General features: G+C 24.6%; 8 protein-coding genes across 8 annotated transcripts in view; 5 read left to right on the plus strand and 3 right to left on the minus strand.

Annotated features, from left to right (window-relative positions):
• DDB_G0268102 (hypothetical protein) overlaps positions 1-4,352 on the plus strand; it is a gene marked incomplete at both ends in the record, with an annotated part of 5,820 nt that extends 1,468 nt beyond the window's left edge. The window contains 2 exons of the mRNA XM_642459.1: positions 1-978; positions 1,213-4,352. The exon at positions 1-978 is cut by the window's left edge and continues 1,468 nt beyond it. Of these exons, the coding sequence (XP_647551.1) occupies positions 1-978; positions 1,213-4,352 (4,118 nt within the window). The remainder of the gene's footprint in view (positions 979-1,212) is intronic.
• A 553-nt stretch (positions 4,353-4,905) lies between these two features.
• On the plus strand, positions 4,906-6,637 carry gabT (4-aminobutyrate transaminase; the record flags this gene model as incomplete). The annotated part of the gene is made up of 3 exons (XM_642460.1): positions 4,906-4,948; positions 5,075-5,252; positions 5,371-6,637. The coding sequence occupies 3 exons, from the start codon at positions 4,906-4,908 to the stop codon at positions 6,635-6,637; spliced, it is 1,488 nt and encodes a 495-aa protein (XP_647552.1).
• Positions 6,638-6,909: 272 nt separating this feature from the next.
• Positions 6,910-7,296, minus strand: DDB_G0268106 (hypothetical protein; the record flags this gene model as incomplete). Its single annotated transcript, XM_642461.1, has 1 exon — positions 6,910-7,296. The coding sequence occupies one exon, from the start codon at positions 7,294-7,296 to the stop codon at positions 6,910-6,912; it is 387 nt and encodes a 128-aa protein (XP_647553.1).
• Positions 7,297-8,765: 1,469 nt separating this feature from the next.
• Positions 8,766-9,626, plus strand: DDB_G0268108 (hypothetical protein; the record flags this gene model as incomplete). Its single annotated transcript, XM_642462.1, has 3 exons — positions 8,766-8,966; positions 9,067-9,140; positions 9,227-9,626. 3 exons carry the CDS (start codon positions 8,766-8,768, stop codon positions 9,624-9,626), a joined length of 675 nt encoding a protein of 224 aa, XP_647554.1.
• Positions 9,627-9,748: 122 nt separating this feature from the next.
• DDB_G0268110 (Kelch repeat-containing protein) lies at positions 9,749-11,437 on the minus strand (the record flags this gene model as incomplete). Its single annotated transcript, XM_642463.1, has 3 exons — positions 9,749-9,936; positions 10,010-11,074; positions 11,146-11,437. 3 exons carry the CDS (start codon positions 11,435-11,437, stop codon positions 9,749-9,751), a joined length of 1,545 nt encoding a protein of 514 aa, XP_647555.1.
• Positions 11,438-11,795: 358 nt separating this feature from the next.
• On the plus strand, positions 11,796-12,395 carry DDB_G0268112 (hypothetical protein; the record flags this gene model as incomplete). The annotated part of the gene is made up of 1 exon (XM_642464.1): positions 11,796-12,395. The coding sequence occupies one exon, from the start codon at positions 11,796-11,798 to the stop codon at positions 12,393-12,395; it is 600 nt and encodes a 199-aa protein (XP_647556.1).
• Positions 12,396-12,514: 119 nt separating this feature from the next.
• On the minus strand, positions 12,515-16,695 carry polA (mitochondrial DNA polymerase A; the record flags this gene model as incomplete). The annotated part of the gene is made up of 2 exons (XM_642465.1): positions 12,515-14,959; positions 15,031-16,695. 2 exons carry the CDS (start codon positions 16,693-16,695, stop codon positions 12,515-12,517), a joined length of 4,110 nt encoding a protein of 1,369 aa, XP_647557.1.
• A 602-nt stretch (positions 16,696-17,297) lies between these two features.
• DDB_G0268114 (hypothetical protein) overlaps positions 17,298-17,500 on the plus strand; it is a gene marked incomplete at both ends in the record, with an annotated part of 526 nt that continues 323 nt past the window's right edge. The window contains one exon of the mRNA XM_642466.1: positions 17,298-17,500. This exon is cut by the window's right edge and continues 4 nt beyond it. Within this exon, the coding sequence (XP_647558.1) occupies positions 17,298-17,500 (203 nt within the window).

Below are 17,500 nucleotides of genomic sequence, written 5' to 3' on the forward strand. Positions count from 1 at the left end.
ACCATGGCCATAATCATAATCATGGCCAACAAAGTCACCCACATCCACATCCACATCCACAACCAAAAAATTCAAGGGTAATTAATAGAAATAATATAAATATTAATAGTTTAATTAATAATAATAATAATAATAATAATAATAATAATAATAATAATAATAATAATAATAATAATAATAATAATAATAATAATAATAATAATAATAATAATAATAATAATAATAATAATAATAATAATAATAATAATAATAATAATAATAATAATAATAATAATAATAATAATAATAGTAATAATAATAACAACAACAACAACAACAACAATAATAATAACAACAACAATAATAATAATAATTATATTAATAAAACTAATCCTCAGCGTGTTCAAAGTGATAGTAGTGATGGTAGTGATAATGAAGAAAATGGAAATAACAATAAAAATGTTAAACCCAATAATATTTTAAAGGAAAATACCAACAACATAAATAACAACAATAATAATAATAATAATAGCGGTAACAGAATTAGTAACAATACTAGTTTTAAAAATGATAATATTACTGGAAATAATTCAAATGTAACTATTACCTCATCCACTAATAATAATAATAGCAGTGGTAGTAATAATAGTATTGATGAAAATAGTGAAATTAAAATCAAAAGAAATAGAGTTATTTATGATCCATCAATACAAAATAAAGAAAAAATCGAATCACCATTAGATATTATTAAAAAGACCAATAATATCATAAAGAAAGCAAACATTAATATAGATATAGAAACAATTAATCAATGTATAAACAATACCACCAATACTATAAATGAAATTATCAATTTGGAGGATTTAGAGATAATGAAGAATAGTATCACAATAAACAATTCAACAATTCATAATCTCAACTCAATTAAAGGATTTTTAAAATCTGAAGAGACCTTTTTAATTGATATAATGAATAAATTGGAGAAAAAGATAATTCATGGTAAGTTCATTTTATTTAGAAAAATAATGTTACTATTGTAAAAAAAAAATTATCATTAGAAGTATACATGTATATATATATATATATTTCTTTACTATGGTATTTCTTTTTCAGAATATTCTATAGGTTCATCTTTATTCCAATTGGGAATTAATAATAATAATATTAAGAGAATATTTTATCAACCCCAACCCCATCATTAAAATTATTATTTTTTTATTTTTTTTATTTTAGATGCAGATAGTGGAAATATAATGATAACGAGTAAATTACCAATTAGAAAGAATCATATGATTGAAAAAGAATTGGATGGTATTGATCCAATTGAATCAGGTAGTGGTGGAAATACCAAGAAACAAAGACAAGAACAACAATCATCTACAAATGAAGGTAGTGAACAAGAGGGTGGTGAACAACAACAACAACAACGAGAAGAAGAAGAGGAAGAAGAAGATGATGAATTAAGTATAGAAAGTCAAGATTTTTATAATAATTTTTTAAAATTGGATGAAATGGAAGGTATCTCATCAAATAAGAGATTGATTATTCAACAACATATTCAACATCTTTATAAACAACAACAAGAGATATTAAATGGTAGACATTTATATCATGAATATAATTATCATCTCAAGAGAAATAGTGAAGGCTATTACTTTGAGAATGATGAAGAAGGAATTTATAGTGGTGCCTACAATGATGATGATAGTTCATATGATATGGAGGATGAATATGATGAAGATCAAGGTGAAGACGAGGAAGATGAAGAGGAATATGATGAAGAAGATGAGGATCAAGATGACCAAGACGAAGAAGAAGAAGAAGAATATGAAGAGGGTGAAGATGATGATGATGACGAGGATGACGAGGACGAAGAGGATGATGGTGAAGAGGATGGTGAAGAAGAGGATTCATGTACACATATGAGATTCTCAATGAGAAATGGTGGTCATCACCACCACCACCACCATCATCACCATCATCATCTAGATGAATGCGATTCCGATGAAGATGATGAGGATGACGAAGATTCAAATCAAGATTCAGAGGATTCAGAGGATTCATCAGATGATTCCGAAGAAAATGAGAAACAAATGGAAGAGGGAAGAAAAATGTTTCAAGTGTTTGCCTCTAAAATGTTTGAACAAAGAGTTTTAGCCGCCTACAAGGAAAGATTGGTATTGGAGAGACAAAGACATCTCTTGGAAGAGGAGGAAATGAATGAAAAGAGGGAAAAACAATTGAGAGAACAAAAACTAAAGAATAAAAAAGAGAAAAAAGAGAAATTAAAACAACAAAAGCAAAAAGAAAAGGAGGAAAAAGAAAGAAAACAAAAACAATTGGAGGATGAAGCAGAGAAAAAGAGATTAGAGGATCAAAAGATTGCAGAGGAGAAGAGAAAAGAAAAACAAAAGAGAAAGGAGGAATTAAATCAAAAGAGATTAGAGGATGAACAACGTTTGAAACAAGAAAGATTAGAAGCTCAAAAAGAAAAGGACAAAGCTAAATTAGAGGAACAAAAAAGATTAGAACAAATTAATAGAGAAAATGAATTAAAGAGACAACAAAAACGTATGGAAAGAAATAAACTTGAAAAAGCTTCAAATAAATATGGTTCTGTGTCTTCAAAAAAATCTGGTTTACATGTTTTACCAGATGTTGTTGAACCACCTATAACTGTTACACCAGTAACAACAACAACAACTCAACCTCCAACTACAGCTACAACAACAACAACACCCACAGTAGCAGCAGCAACAAATACAATAACAATAGCCAATTCAACACCAACACCAGTTTCTACACCATCACATTCTAAAACTAACACTACTCCAGCCAAAGCTATTCCAACAACAACAACAACGACAACAAATCAATCAATCATTAATAATAATATTAATAATAATATTTATAATAATAATAATATGATCAATATCAATACAACTACTTCTACTGCACAAAAAACTCCAATTAAAGTGTCAACATTAAGTCCAAAATCACCAAATTTTATTCCATCCTCTCAAAGAAATACTTCAACAAGTGCTTTAGCTCATGGCTCTGTAGCTTCATCACCTCCCTCTAATATTAAATTCCCAAATAATAATAATAATAATAATAATAATAATAATAATAATAATAATAATAATAATAATAATAATAATAATAATAATAATAATAATAATAATATAAATAATAATATTGGATTTTCAGCTAGACTTTCACCAAATATACCACATTCACCAACAAACAATATAATAGATTTACCAAATGTCAATAACTTATACAATGCCTATGGCTCAACAATGGCAGACCATTTATATGGTAATGATTCAACTAAAGATATGATTAACAGTATCAATCAAAAGATGACCCCAACAAATCAAATTTTCAATCAACCTTCATTGTTTTTAATAAGAGGTGGTTTATTGGATAGTAATGATGATATCGATTCATTCTTTCAAAATGGTTCATCAAATTTCAGAAAGATGTTAGATTTGGAAAGTGGTAATAAATCAACTAATGAAACAAATAATAATAGTAATAATAATAATAGTAGTAATAATAATAATGGTGTAGGTTCATTGTTTGATGAATCAAATATTGATATTATTAAATCAAGTTTTGAACAAAAACAATCTAGAGGTGATTCACCCCCACAAACCATTAGTACTACAACTACAACTATTACCACAACTACAACCACCACAAGTACCTCGCCAAAATCTCCAAAATCACCAATATCCACTGGTTCAAATACCCTTTCACCAATTGGTAATAATAATAGCATCTCACATAATAACTTCAATAATAACAATAACCAAATCCATCAATTATTACCACCTGTTTATGGTTCTACTGGTTTCCCAATCCAACCTCCATCAAATCAACTTTGGGAGCAACAATTATTACTTCAACAATTACTTCAACAACAACAACAACAACAACAACAACAGCAACAACAACAACAACAACAGCAACAACAACAACAACAACAACAACAACAACAACAACAACAACAACAACAACAACAACAACAACAACAACAACAACAACAACAACAACAACAACAACAACAACAACAACAACAACAACAACAGCAACAACAACAACCAACAAATTTTTATCATCAATACTTTGATAATTCTGTTAATTTTTTCCCAAATTTATCATCAACTCAACAACCAATTCAATATCCTCATCCAATTGTAAATAACAACAACAATAGTAATAATCATATCAATACACCAACTGAAAACAGTATGTTTTTCATAAATGACGGTTTCTTGTCACCATCATCCATTTTACCATCACTAGATGATAACAATATTAATAATAATATTAATAACATAAATGGTTTTTCTACATTTTTTTAAAAATAATTTGTTGGAAAATTTATTAATAAATTTAAAAATATAAAAAAAAAAAAAAAAAAAAATTTTTTTAATCATTGTTTATTGTGTTTAAAAAATAAAATAATTTCAAATAACAAATAACAAATGTTTGGATTTTATTTTGAATTTTTAAAAAAAAGATTTTTTTTTTTTTTTGTTTTTTTTTATTTTCCCAAAAAAAAAGTTTTAAAATTACAAATTTGCCTGGTCAGATTGAAATTACCCACCCCACACATTGTGGGTATATAAAAATTTATATATATATAGAATAATAAATAATGGTTTAAAAAGATAAAAAAACTGAATATGAAAAAAGAAAGAAAAAAAAAAAAAACATTTGCCAATTGTGATATTATTTTATTTTTTATTTTTTTATGATTTCTTTTTAAATTTCACACAATTTTTTATTTTTTTTTTTATTATTTTCATTTTTTTTTAAATTGCAATTTTTTTTTTTTTTTTTTTTTTTCTTTTTCATTTTTTTTTTTTTTTTTTTTTCTTTTTCAATTTCATCATTTTCCCATTAAAACAAACAATGTCTTCATCAAGATTAATTAAATGTTTAAGTTCAAACAATTGTTAGTATTGAACAAAAAAAAAAAAAAAAAAAAAGAAAAAAAAAAAGAAACTTAATAATTTATTAATATATTTTTTTCTTTTCTTTTCTTTTTTTTTTTATTATTTAATCAATTTTATCTTTTTAGATATTGTTAGATCTTTCTCAAAATCATCAATTCCAACCACACCAACACCAGATTTTCCAGGTGAATATAAAGAACCAATTGTAAAGACACAAATCCCAGGTCCACAATCTAAAGCTTTAATTGAAAGATTAAATAAACTCCAAGATCCAAGAGCTGCTCATTTCTTTGCTGATTATGCGTATGTATAAAATAGTATTATATTTGATTTTTAAAATTTTTAAAAATATTAATATAAAATTTTTTTAAAAAAAAAAAAAAAAAAAAAAAAATTATAAAAAAAATTAAAATATAAATAGAAATTCAAGAGGTAATTATATTTCAGATGTTGATGGTAATATTTTATTAGATTTATATTGTCAAATTGCATCAATTCCAATTGGTTATAATAATCCAGAATTAATTAAAGCAGCAAAATCTGATAGATGGGTATCAGCAATTATTAATCGTCCATCATTGGGTGTACTTCCACCAAAGGATTGGCCAGCATTAATTGAGAATTCATTTATGCAAGTATCACCAAAAGGTTTGAATCAAGTATTCACAGCAATGTGTGGATCATGTGCAAATGAATGTGCCTACAAAGCAGTTTTCATGCATTATCAACATGTTAAACGTGGTGGTAAACCATTTACACCAGAGGAGTTATCATCATGTATGAAGAATCAAGAGCCAGGTTCACCATCACTTTCAATTCTCTCCTTTAAGAAGGGTTTCCATGGTCGTACTTTTGGTACACTCTCAACCACTCGTTCAAAGGCAATTCATAAACTCGATATTCCAGCTTTCGATTGGCCAGCTGCAACCTTCCCAGATCTTAAATATCCATTGGCTGAACATGCTAAAGAGAATAGAGAAATCGAAGATAGATGTTTACAAGAGGTTGAACAACTCATTAAAACATGGCATATCCCAGTCGCTGGTATCATCGTTGAACCAATTCAAGCTGAAGGTGGTGATAACTATGCCACTCCTTACTTCTTCCAAGGCTTAAGAGATATCACCAAGAAACATGGTGTCTCTATGATCGTCGATGAAGTTCAAACTGGTATGGGTGCCACTGGTAAATTCTGGGCTCACGAACATTGGAATCTCACCTCTCCACCAGATATTGTCACCTTCTCAAAGAAGATGCAAGCCGCTGGTTTCTATCATAATTTGGATTACCGTCCATCCGAATCCTATCGTAACTTTAACACTTGGATGGGTGATCCAGTTAGAGCTCTCGAATTAGAGGTTGTCATTGGTGAAATCAAAAAGAATCATCTCCTCGATAATGTTGTCATCACTGGTAACTACCTCAAGGATGGTCTCTTTGATATTGCCGCTCGTTATCCAGGTTTAATTCAAAATATTAGAGGTGAAGGTACTTTCTTGGCTATTGATTTCCCAACACCAGCTGAACGTGATCGTGTCATCTCTCACATTCGTTTATTAGGTGTTGAAATGGGTGGTTGTGGTGAAAGATCAATTCGTTTCCGTCCAATGTTAGTTTGTCAACCATCTCACATTAATCAATTCCTTAATCGTTTCGATCAAACAATGAAAGAATTATATAAAAATTAAAAAAAAACAACCATTTTGATGAAATAATACAATATTATTTTTCTTTTTCAATTATTTTCATCACAATTGTATTATTTAATATCTATAAATATTTTTTTAAATTTAAATTTAAATTTAAATTTTATATATAAAAAATAAAAAAATAAAAAATAAAAAAAATTAGAAAAACTATATAATAAATAAATATATTTTATATATATGAATAATTTTTTTTTTTATTAATTTTTTTTTTTAATTTAAATTTATATATTAAATTTTTTTTTTTTTTTTTTTTATGAATAAGTTATTGATTTCATTGTTAAATTAACTTTTTCAATACCAAATACAATAAAATAAAATATATGAGAACTATAAGAATCAATTGAATTTGTTCCAGATGGTAAAGTTAGTTCACCATTTGGTGATAATTTAATATTCCAAATTGAATCAATATCACGTAAGCAAAATGTATAATCTGTTGAAATTATTATTGATTTAATAATTTTTGGAGAATTGTTGAAAATATTAATTGAATATTGTGTAATAATTTGACCATCTTGTTCCCAATTTCCAATTGCTTTTTGTGTAATAATACAGTTTTCAAATTTATTCAATTTTTCAGTTTTTGATGAAACAATTGCAATAAATAATAATATAACACAAACTATTGAAACTTTCATTTTATACTATTATATTTTTTATTAATATTCTTTTAATAGTTTTTATTATAAAATTATTATTTTAAAATTTTTTGTTTATTATTTATTATAAATTTTTTGGTTTAAATGACTGCTATTATTTTTAAATTTATTTTTAAATTTTTTTTATTTTTTTTTTTTGGGGTTATTACTAATATTTTTTTTTTTTGTGTTGTTACCAATATTTTTTTATTATTTTTGTTTGAATTCCTCATACACTATATTATGTAACTCTTATTATTAAAAATTCAAATAATTATTAGATTAAAAGAAATAATAAAAATATTTTTAATTTTTTAAATTACAAAATAATACTCTTTCATTTAAAATGTACCACAATTAATTAAAAATTATTTGTAGAGGAATAATTATGTACAAATTAGTTTATTATAAAAAAAAAAAAAAATAATAATAATAATAAAAAAAAAAAAAAAAGATAAATTACAATTAAAATAATTTTTTTTATTTTATTTATTTAATTGTTTTAATAATTTTAAATTTGATTCGAATTTTATATTTGTTTGGTAAAACTTCTAATTGATTGTAGTAATAATTCATCATCTACCTTTCATAATGTCAAAGTGCATAGATAAATCTTTCCTTTCTCTGGCAATGGATAGGCAGTGATTTTTATTAAATTCTACATATTTCTTTTCAAAAGGAAATTGCTTGAAAATTAGTTTTCTTTTTTTAAAATTATTTTAATAGTTGTATTATAATGGACCATTAACCTTTCAAATGATATAGTGCATAGATAAATCTTTCCTTTCTCTATCATTTTTGTGAGGCTTTGATACATTTAATCTACATTTTAAAATTTTTAAAACTTTTTTTATTATTAAAGTTAGAATTATTTTTATTTAAATATATATTTTTATTTATTATTTTTAATATTTTACCTTTATTTATTTTTAATTGTTTATATTTGTTTAGAATGATTTTTTTTTTTTTTTTCAAAAATTTAATCTATTTATACTTTCCCATTTTTTATTAAAATTTTAAATTATAGATTTAGATGAAATTTAAAAATTAATTTTTACTCTATTTATCAAATCCGATTGCAAAATAAAAAATTACCTAATTTAGAATTATTTTAAATTCCAAAAATGGTAAAACGGGATTTTTTCATTTTTTTAATTAAACCCATGTTTCTCTTTTATTTTTTTTTAATAAAATCCATTTTTTAAAAAAAAAAAAATAAATATAATAAATAGAAAAAAAAATAAATCAAAATAATTTTAATTGTTTTATATTTTATATTAACACCAAAAATATCCAGTTTTCAATACTCGAATTTTAAAACGGGCTCCCAAGATGATGTTTTTTCGAGTTTTAATAAAGCCCGCAAAAGATAATTTTTTTTTATTTTTTTTTAAAAGAAAAAAAAAAAAAAAAAAAAATTAAAAATCAAAAACCAAAAATCAAAACCAAAATATATTTGTATTTTCAAAATGAATAAATCAATTTTTTTATTATTCACTTTAATTAGTTTTGTATTTTCTCAACAATTATTTGAAATTAATTATTATCAATATGAAGAAGGCCAATGTGATGGAAGCCAAGATGGTAGTGGATCTTTAGAAGCTTGTGGCCACCCAAGTAATATTGTAAGCACAGCATATGCCAAATTTGAAGAATGTTTACTTTTCAATGTTTGTATTCAATTTAATTTTAATTTATTGCTTGTAGTAAATTTATTTATTACAACAAAAAAAAAAAAAGTTATTAATATTTATAATATATTAAATTTAGGGTGGTTTCTCAAGATTAAGTTTAGTTTCTTCAAATACAGTAAACTATACAGTATTTTATCATGGTTGTGATGAGTAAATATATTAATATATATAAATAATTTAATATAAATTACAATCCACTAACAATTGGTTTTTTTTTTTTTTTTTTTTTTTTAAAGAGGAGTACAACAAAGTGAAATTATAGAAATTGGATCATGCTATGCAAATTGTCAAGATGCAGCTGCTCAAAATTCATTTTCAATCTCAATTATTGATGAATCATCAGTTGTAATTCCAAATTCAAATTCTTTTGCAACTATTTATTATGGTGGAGATTGTAATGGTGATTGGAAATCCAATTATACTTTTATTGAATTTATGAATACTAATATATGTGTAAATGAAGGTGTTTATGGTTCGTTAATGTTAAAGTGCAATCCAATTATAAACCAACTCACTATTCATTCTTATGATACACAAAATTGTGAAGATCAATTATCAGCAACTGAAGTTCCATTGTCACTAGAAAACTGCAACTATTTTAATGATGACATGAATATGGCATTATATTGCAATTAATAAAATAAAACTAAAACTAAAAATATTATAAAAATTAAACATAAAGATGATATATTATAATTTAATTGATGAATGTATAAAAAACAAGAAAATATATATTTTCATTTTTTTATTTTAATTTTTTAAATTGAAGATAAAGAATATTCTCTTACTCCCTTTATAATTGATAATCTTTCACCTAATGATTTTATTCCAATCTCTTTTAAATGATTCTCTGTTAATAAATGAAAAACTGTTGAATCAATTTCCTCTTCTATAAATCTATTTACATATTTTGACATTCCAATACTATTTAAAAAATATTTTACATCTATTTAAAACAATAATAAATAATTAATATTTGAAATAATAAAACCAAAAAGCTATAATAATAACAACAATACCTTTTTTTTGTGATTCAGTTAAACAACTATCTCTATATTTATCACTTTCTTTCCTATTATTTATATTATTTATATTATTATTATTATTTTCATTATTCTTAAAGGATGGAAATTGTGGTAAAACTGTATGATTATTATTTTCTATATTCTTTGATTTTAATTGTATGTTTGCAGAAATTTGAGAAAATGAATTTTTTATATGATCTAAATTTCTATTTGTTCTTTTATTATTATTATTATTATTTGAATTATTATTATTATTATTATTATTATTATTATTATTATTATTATTATTATTTACAATTGGTATATTAATTATATTTTGAGTTGGTATTGATTTAATTAAATGTCTATTTTTATATAATAATTCTAATTGTTCTAAATTATCCATAATTAATAATTTTTTTAAACATTGTACACCATTACCACCACCAAATATTAAAAGTTTATTTTTTACTACAGTTGCAGAATGAGCACAACGTGCATCTGGGGCATTTACAGTTCTTAATTTCCACCATTTCCAAACTCGAGTATCTAAACCATAGATATCATTAATTACATGACCATCACCACCACCAAATATAATCATATGTGGACCAATCATATTGGCAGAATGACCTGCCCTTGGTAATGGTGTATCATCACTATCAGTCGAAAATAAAGTTTGATGTCTCCATTCATTGGTTTCAACATTAAATAAATGGAGATCATTTATCCTTTTTGTACCTGCGTGACCTGCAAATAATATTAAATGTTTACCATCACCAAAATCTACCATTGTATGACCCCATCTTGCAGACGGTATTAAATTATCATTATTTTCATTATTTTTATCATTTTTATTATTATTACTATTGATATTATTATTATTACTATTATTATTTTCTTGATTTATCTTTTTCCATTCATACTTTAATAAATCTAAACAATACATATCATTATATAATCTAATACCATCACCACCACCAAATATATATAATTTATCACCTAATAATGTTGAGGAATGTTTTGATCTACCAGATGGTATATCACCTGTAGTATTTATACAATTCCACTCAACAGTTTCTAAAGAAAGGAAAAAAAAAAAAATATTAATATTATTATTATTGAATTTTTTAAAATAATAAAGTACTTACTTGGATCAAAAATGAATATATCATTTAAAAAACCAGAAAATGAACCACCACCAAATACAATTAATTTACCATTATAAGAATTTAATGAATGACCATTTCTTGGTGTTATGAAATTATTTTCAACTTTAACTTCTTCCCATTCCCATGTTTCTATATTCAATTTAAATAAATCATTTAACATTTCATTATCATCATTCCAACCACCAAATACATATAATTCACCATCTATTGTCTCTGATTGATGGGCACATCTTGAATTGGGTTCATTTTTAATTTGTTCAACTCTCCACATATTTTTTTTTTTTTTTTTTTTTTTTTTTTTTTTTTTTTTTTTTTTTGTTGAAACTACTATTATTATGTGTAAAATATTTTATTTATTACTATTTTATTTATTAAAATTTCGAAAAAATCATTATAACTAATTTTTTTTTTTACATTTATAGTGGTTTAAAAAAAAAAAAAATTAAAAAAAAAATAAAAAAATAAAAATAAAAAAAAAAAAAAAAAAAAAAAAAAAAAAATGAAAATACCATTTATTTTTTTAGTGGTTTCGTTGAAACTACCAAAAAAAAAAAAGCCAAAAATAAACCCATCTCGACCCTTTAAAGATTATAATAATAAAAATATATAAAAATAAAAATAAATAAAAAATGTCAAGAAAAAGTTCATATAAAGAAAGAAATCAACCATTAGAATATACAAAAGTTGTACCAAAATTTTTAGAAAATTTAAAAAAACAAACAGAGGTTGACATAAATGCAAAATTTGAAAATTATATGAATAAAGAACGAGAAGAGGGAGAGAATAAAGATAACACAGACGAAAAAGATGATTTTGAAAAAGAAGCTATAGAAAGAGCAATTCAAGAACAAAATAGATTAGAAAAGAATTTTAATGATAATGAAAAACAAAAACAAGAGGAACTAAGAAAACAATATGAAAAAGAAAGAGAACAAAAAATTAAAGATGACCAAATTGAAGATGAAAAAGCAAAATTAGAAGGTAGAGAAAGAAAAATAATTTTTCAAAAACCCACACATTTAAATAATAATAATAATAATAAAAAAACTGATAATTCACAAAATGATTTAAAAAAACAAGCTGAAATTGTAAAAAAAACAATAATTTCAAATAATAATAATAATTCAAAACTGAATTCAATTAAAAAAAAGGTTGAAAAGAAAAAAACAAATACAAAATTATTATCATTTGATGTTGAAGAAGAAGAAGAAGAAGAAGAAAAAGATTAATAATTAAGAATAAATTATAATATTGTACATAAAAAAAAAAAAAATACTATTATATTTATATTTATTTATTTTTTTTTTTATTTATTTTTTTATTTTTATTTTTTTATTTTTTTATTTATTTATTTTGCATCATACCAAGTTTTAGCATATCTACAATCAACAACTAAATCAATTAATAAAGGAGTTGTTAAAGGATTACTCATTAAGTTCATCATGATTGAACGAGCTTCATCTGCATGTTGTTCAGGACCTTCCAAGATGAGTTCATCATGAATTTGCATGATTAATTTGAAACCTAATTCTTTTAGACGTTTATTATCTTCAATGATGAGCATTGCTTTCATTACGATATCAGCTGCACCACCTTGAAGTGGGGTATTGATTGAAGCTCTTTCAGCATGACCTTTCATACCTTTGTTACCTTTTATATCGGGTAATTGACGATATCTACCCATTAGAGTTCTAGTCCAACCATATTTATGAGCGGTTTCAATGGTTTTTCTTTGCCAAACTAAAACTTCTGGACGATCTTCATACCAACGATTGAGGGTTTCTTTAGCCTCATTTAGGGTTACACCCCAATCTTGTGATAGACCATGAGCGGTTTTACCGTAGGCGATTGAGAAATTCAAAGTTTTAGCTTTACGTCTTTCAGAGGCATAAACATTTTTAAGGAGTGGTTTTGGTGGCTCACCCTCTCCATCCCATTCTAACAATACCTCTCCTCTATCGATTGCTTCTTTAACATGTGGATACATACCCATTGCGGTTCTACTATGAAAATCACCACCCACTTGGAATGCTGTTATCATACTTTTACAATTAGTTATGTGAGCTAGTAGACGTAACTCCAATTGACCGTAATCGGCCACGATCAATGTGTTGCCAGGTTCACATGTAAATGCTTTTCTAATTTTATAACGATCCTTTTCAAGTGCTGGTTGATTTTGAAGGTTTGGTTTCTTTGATGATAATCTACCAGTTTCTGTATTTACATTGATTGATGTATGAAGACGTGAATTTGAGTCGGCTAATTTCTGTAATGGTATTATAAATGTATTCAACAATGTACCGATACTACCAAGCTCTAACAAAGCATTGATCGCAATTGATGCTTCCCTACCCATTTGTTCACGTTCTTCAATTGGTAAATCTTTATAACATTCATTTTTGGATTTCACAAAGAAATCATAAGCTGAGCCGTACTTCCCATCGATTGGATTTTTACCTGCCAATTCTCTAAGTGACGATGAATCCACCGATGGCCAGCCATTTGTAGTTAAAGACTTAGATTCCATGCCAATACCTCTTAAATAAAATGTTTTCTTTTTCTTTGGTTTAGTTTTACCAACTTCAATTGTACCATCTAAATTATCACATTCGAAATCTTTTTCCAATGGTAAAGATTCTTTGGTTTTCTTATTTTGAACGGGTGCGAAAAAGAGTTGTTGAATTTGAGCATCACTAACTGGATTCATATTTTCAGCATCTGGTGAATGGGTTTTTGCCCAATTTAAAAACACCTTTCTATTCTCCTCCATGTCGGTATAGGCTTTCTCTTCCAAAGATTTCAAATAGTCAATATCCACTTTTAGCCCTCTTTGCTCCATTTCAGTCAATAGATGTCCAAATGGTCTCCACATTAGGTAGTAGAAATCCCACATTGTAGTACCTTGATTCCATTCCATGTCTCTCAACTTGATATGAATATTTTCACGAAGTAGCCAAGTCAATTCAGAATCCAATGATGAATATTCTATCCAATTCAATATGAATTTGCTATCACGTTGAATTCTTTCCAATGGTGGTATAACTATGGATTTACCTTCTTCGCCATCAGCTTTAATTTTCCTTGTACCAAATAAATCCTTAATTGGAACCTTTGGTTTATTTAATAATTCCTTACTTAGGGCCTCCAATGAATAGCCGCCAGAATTCATTCTAGAAGCATTCCACAATCTTGCCATATGTAATGTATCACCACCGAAGCCTTTGACGTTGATACCATGGTTATAGAAAATATGTCTATCGAATGCATAATTATGCCAAACTTTTAATATTGACTCATCTTCAAAGTATTCTTTAAAAACTTGTAAAATCTCATCACCCTCAATATCATCCATAACATCAACCCATACTCTCGAATTACCATCATGAAACTTAACTTGTGGTCCACAATAAATACTAAAACAAATCATTTTACCATGTCCAATTGGTGAGAATTTCTTTAAATCAATATCAATAACCTCTGTATCACATGCATGAAATCTATCTTTTTGTTTCATTAAAATCGATACTACCATTCTTGCTGTTTCAACATCTCTAACCATTGTTACATTCTTTGGTTTTAATTGATTAATTTCTTCATTTGAAATTTCATCAAATTTAATATTTTCATCATCAATATAATTAAATTCAACTTTTGAATAATTTTTTTTAATTGTTTCTAAATTTGTTGTTGATGTTGATGTTGTTATTTCTTGATTATCACTAAAAAGTTTATTTAATTTTTCAACTGAACTTTTAATTGAGGTAAAATTATATTTATCTAAAAAATTATAAAACTAAAAATAAATATTAATATTAACCATTTTTTTCATATGTGTGTTTTTTTTTAAAAAATTAATTAACTTACTTTTGTTCTATCAATTGGTTTATATTTAATATCATCTAAATTTAAATTTATTGAAACATTATCATTTAATTTTGCTAATTGATAAGAAATTCTTAATTGATCAATTGATGACCTAATTGGTTCAATGAATTTTTGAGGTAATTGATCAATATTTTCAATGATTGAATTTAGGTTACCAAATTTCTTTATGATATCAGTTGCAGTTTTTTCACCAATTCTTGGTATACCTGGGATGTTATCAACTTTATCACCAATTAAACTTTGAAAAGTTACAAATTTATTTGGTTCAAACCCAAATTTATCAATGACACCTTGTTTATCTACCATTGATCCTCTTCTAGTACTGTAGACACTTACATTATCATTAACCAATTGATAAATATCTTTATCATCGGTCACTATTGTAACTTGTGACCCATTGAATCTATTACTCTCTGGATGCGTTGGATCATACTGGTCATTGCCCTCAATGAATTTGTTGCCTTCTTGAGTGGCAAGTTTTGAATAGGTTGCTAATAAATCATCACATTCATAACCATCGACTTTTGTGAATGCAACATTTATTGAATCTGTGACTTCGGGTATTAGTAAAAGTTGTTGTAATAATTCTGGTGGTGTTGGTGGTCTATTGGATTTATATTCTGGATATAAATCACGTCTAAAACTACTTCCACCTTTTGGATCAAAACAAACCACTATACTATCAATTGGTTTCAATTCATCAATAACCTTTAACATTGATCTCATAAATCCATATAAAACATTAACATTCATACCTTCATTAGTTAATGATGGTGTCGTTGCATTTGCCTTATATGCCATTAATGTACCATCAATTAATACAGTATGTTTTTTTCTTTTTTCAATTTTAATATCTTTTATTGTTGTCATTGTTGTTGTCATTGTTGTTGAAGTTGTAGTAGTAGTATCACCTATTATTGGTACATTATTATTATTTACATTATTTTCAATATTATTTAATATTGAATCTTTTTTATTATTTACATTTATTGTTTTTGATGATGATGATGATGATGATGATGATGATGTTATTTGATTAACTATATTTTCAAAATTCATTTGTTCAATTGAGTGACGATGATGATGATTATTAGTATTAAAAGTATCTTGACCATAATTATAACTATTAAATTGAAAGTCAGTATCTATTATAGGAGAATCTACAATTTGTGGATGTTGTTGAAATGGCATTTGGTAATCATTTAAAACGAATGATGATGGTATTTGTTGAATAGTTTTCTTTATTACATTAGTTGGCTTTTTAAAATAAATCTTTTCACCATTTGATAATGATAAATATGGAACATTGGATTTAATTTTAATTTTCATTTTTTTAGTTTTCGGTATTTCTTTTTTGATAATATTTATGCCATCATTTTTTATATCATTTTTTATATCATCACTATTATTATTATTATTACTATTATTACTATTGTTATTATTATTATTACTATTATTACTATTATTACTATTATTATTATCTAATTGGTTGGTTATTGGATTTATTATTATATTATCATTAGTAAAATATTTATTATTATAATTATTATAATTATTAGAAAATGAATTTATGAAAAAATTTGTAATTAAAGGTGTTTTTAAATTATTTAGATTTTTTTTATATTGTTTTGATATCGTTATCATTTTTAACAATTTAATAATCTAATTTATTTTTATTTTTTTTTTTTTTTTTTTTTTTTATTTTTTGGAAATAAATTAAAATAATGAAAAAAAAAAAAAAAAAAAATTTTGAAAAAAACGAATTGAACAAATCTAATATTAAAATTAATTTTAATTTTAATTTTTATTTTTTTTTTGGGAATTGATTTAATTTGGGGTGGTTGTGAAATTAAATTTATTTAAAGATTTGGATTTAGTTCAAGCTCTAAATAATTTAAACTATGAAATCCATACATTAGATGAGAAACCGTGAAAATAATAAAAATAAACATAAAAATAAAAAAAAATAAAATATAATAAAAATAGTAATAATAATAATAATAATTTTAAATCAAATATTAAATTTATTTTTTATTTTTTTTTATTTTTTTTTTTTTCCAAATATTTTAATCATTATCTGTTTAATTCACAAACAAAACTTTTTTTTTTTTTTTTTTTTTTTATTTTTTTTTTTTTTTTCATCAAAAAATTTTCACAAAAACGACTTTTTTTTATTTTTTTTATTTTTTTTTTATTTTTTTTTCATATTACACATATCTGCATATTTATACCTATATATACATAAAATGACTAAAAACGTAATTGGTTCAATAACAAAGAATTTAGAAACAGTATTTGGAACTTTAGCAAAAAGAAAGAGTAAAGGTGAAAATTTATTAGATGTTTGTTTTTCATTACCAAGTAGAGGTGTTGGAAATAAATTTGCTAAAATGGGTTGGACTGAAAAAGATACATATTGGACCGTAACAAAAACAAAATTTAATAGTAT

This window comes from Dictyostelium discoideum (genome assembly GCF_000004695.1).
Source record: "Dictyostelium discoideum AX4 chromosome 1 chromosome, whole genome shotgun sequence".
Classification (NCBI taxonomy): Eukaryota; Evosea; class Eumycetozoa; order Dictyosteliales; family Dictyosteliaceae; genus Dictyostelium; species Dictyostelium discoideum.